This window comes from Aplysia californica, unplaced genomic scaffold (genome assembly GCF_000002075.1).
Source record: "Aplysia californica isolate F4 #8 unplaced genomic scaffold, AplCal3.0 scaffold00008, whole genome shotgun sequence".
NCBI classification, from domain to species: Eukaryota; Metazoa; Mollusca; class Gastropoda; order Aplysiida; family Aplysiidae; genus Aplysia; species Aplysia californica.
In genome coordinates, this window is record NW_004797278.1 from 2,332,029 (window position 1) to 2,334,877 (window position 2,849).

The following is a 2,849-nucleotide window of genomic DNA, read 5'->3' on the forward strand; positions in this document are numbered from 1 at the left end:
TTCAGTTTCTGACTACAGTCGTTTTTCCCCTGTGGTCTTCAAATAGTAATCAACGTTAAAAGGTCTGTAGCAGCCAGGCAATGAGTGACGGAACAGTCACAGGACTTTCGCTGTGTCCTCCTTCGGTTTTGCGGTGTTGATGGTCAATAGAACACGTGTAGAATATCAACAGAAGTGTGTCGTGAGCGCAAAAAGTACATAATATATGGATGAATGTCGCCTTAAAGTTGATGCCATCATGTGTATGTTGTGAAATCATAAACATGTATGGATGAATGTCGCCTTAAAGTTGATGCCATCATGTGTATGTTGTCAAATCATAAACATGTATGGATGAATGTCGCCTTAACATTGAAGCCATCATTTGTATGTCGTGAAATCATAAACACAAATTGATGAAAGTCGTCTCTACACCATTGCCAACATAGCATATGTCGTGAAAGCAAAAAGAAAACAGAAATGGATGAATGAATTGAATGTCGTCTTAACATCTTCTGACAGAAACTGCACACGATGAACCGACACAAAAGAAGCCACTCAGTGCCAGCAACCTGTCTGTGTCTTTATGTCGTCCAATAGAAACTGAATTCTTGAAATTATGTGGTTAGCTGTCTCAATGACCCACTCTGAGCTGTTCCAGCTAAGGTTCGAACATAAGCCCTCTTGGCGCAAAGTGCAAGGCGCAGACTGTTGTCCCAACCTATCATCTGCCTGGTCGGAGAGCCTAAAGTCAGTGTCTGCAACACTCTACTGACGTCACAGGGGGTTCCCCCCTCCCCTTGCAGCCTTCGGTAAAACCCTTGACCTAAAAATAGAATGGGCTGGTGCGTCAAACGTCATCAGCTGATGGGCGGTCACTTCCGGCGAGGGTGTCCCCCGAGTCCACAAGCTGCAGTGCTGGTGACTCAAACACTTCGCTAACTCAACCAAAAACAAATCAGTGGTCGTTTAAAAAAAAATGTAGGTGTTTTTACACGGAGGCGAGCTTCCGACCCTGCCTGTCAGGGCCAACCCGGGCTGAGAGGGATACAACAGTCATCCAAGCAGAAAGACCGTCGAGATACTCGATAAAATTCTCCCCCACTCGGGAATCGAACTTGGATCTCCCGCGGCGTGCGACAGCGAAGAGCCTTGCCGCTACACCACAGACGCCGGTCTGTACACCGCGGTCGTCGGGCTGGGAAAATAGTGTGTGAAGTGTGTGACGTGCGTGAGTCTAGCCGCAGTTCTTGGCGGTACATTTGGGCCCATGCGGCGTGCACAGACACAGGTTGCAGTCGGACCAGTACTTCTGGTTCACCTTGAACCGGCCGCAGTGGTTCCGGGGCCGGAAGCGGTCAGTCAGGTTCACAGGTTCGTTCCGGAAAATGGACAAGCTGGGCGGGCGCTGCATGGGCCGCGCGTGACGTTTGCCGCCGTGGCCGCCGTCTTGGGGACTCGACGCCGCCGTGCTCGTTTCCACGGTAGCCAGCTCCGCTTTGAGGCAGCTGCTGTCGTCACAGTACTTCCGGCCCCTGACGTCACAGCGGCACCGCCTGCAGCCGTCCAACCAGCGGCTCCGCGGCTTACATTCGCGCACGATCACCACCGTGGTGCGCCGCTTGCCGCCCTGCTGGGGCAGACCCATGCTGTTGTTAATGACGTCACGGTGCTGTTTGTCGTACTGCTTGCGGTGGTCGTATTTGTTGCTGTTGTTGTTGCTGTTGCTTTTCTTCTTGTTGTTGTTGCGGTTGTGGTTGCTGCTGATGGTGTAGTCTTTGGCGTCTGGGTCAGGAATCTTTCCACCAGTGAGCAGTAGCCCCCCTCTGCCCTCCCCCTCGCCCCCGTCAACGACAATCGACGGTCTGTCGGAGGGGTCGAGGGTAAGATCAAACACGATATCACTCCCCGTCTCCTCCCTCCTCGCTCCGCCCCCTATGATGTCCGAGCGGTCAGGGGTTGACTCCCTGGACGTTGTCGTCTCCCCAGAGCCGTCCATCTCGCCGCTGGTCAGAATCCGGAAGTCCACGTCATCTTCGGTATCGTCTACGTCACTTCTGACGTCACCTCCGATTCGGTGACCTGTGACCTGGGCCAGCCCCCCGCCCACCGTCCCCCGCCCCCTGGAAGTCACGTGACTCCAGTCCAGCGAGTCCTCCTGGCCGCTCCGGAACTCTCCGGTGAAGGCACCGTTGTGCTTCCGGTTCTGAGACCGGATGTAGTAGTCGCCGCCCCCTTCCGTGGCGTCACGTCCGCTGTTGTCCACAGACACGGGCTGGAGAATACACAACGAAACAAGAGGGGCTGTGAGAAGTGGGGAGATACAATAGGGGATGTGAGAGGTGGGGAGATATAATAGGGGATGTGAGGGGAGGGGAGATATATACCACGTGGTTTTATAAATAACTAGAGATTGTGTTAGAGCGGGGCCGAAAAATTTTATAGACATTTAAGAACACATTTCTGATGAAATTTTACACAAAAACATTTAATTTAGTTTCAGTAAGTTTTACGACACTTGCAACACAAATAGGTCATACAGGTACCGAAGATTAGAGGTGTTTTTTAAAATTTTAGTAAGAGTTTTACGGCACTTGCAACACAATAAGGTGTTACAAGAGAGCATCATATAGGGAAGAGGAGGAGGAGAGATAAAGACGATAGTTGAACACGTTGATCAAAGGCACAAAAATAAATACAAACAAACACATACACGCACAAAATTACATGCACACACAAACACAAACAAACACACACACACAAACACACGCACACACACACACACACACACACACACACACACACACACACACACATGTTACCAGAGCACAAAAGTGCACATTCCTCATCATTCCTCCAGTGGCGGTGGG

At 51.1% G+C, this 2,849-nt stretch overlaps 1 protein-coding gene across 1 annotated transcript in view; it reads right to left on the reverse strand.

Moving 5' to 3' along the window:
• Positions 1-1,080: 1,080 nt before the first annotated feature.
• LOC106011730 overlaps positions 1,081-2,849 on the reverse strand; it is a gene marked incomplete at its 5' end in the record, with an annotated part of 9,746 nt that continues 7,977 nt past the window's right edge. Inside the window, 1 exon segment of the mRNA XM_013082347.1 lies at positions 1,081-2,257. Within this exon segment, the coding sequence (XP_012937801.1) occupies positions 1,217-2,257 (1,041 nt within the window).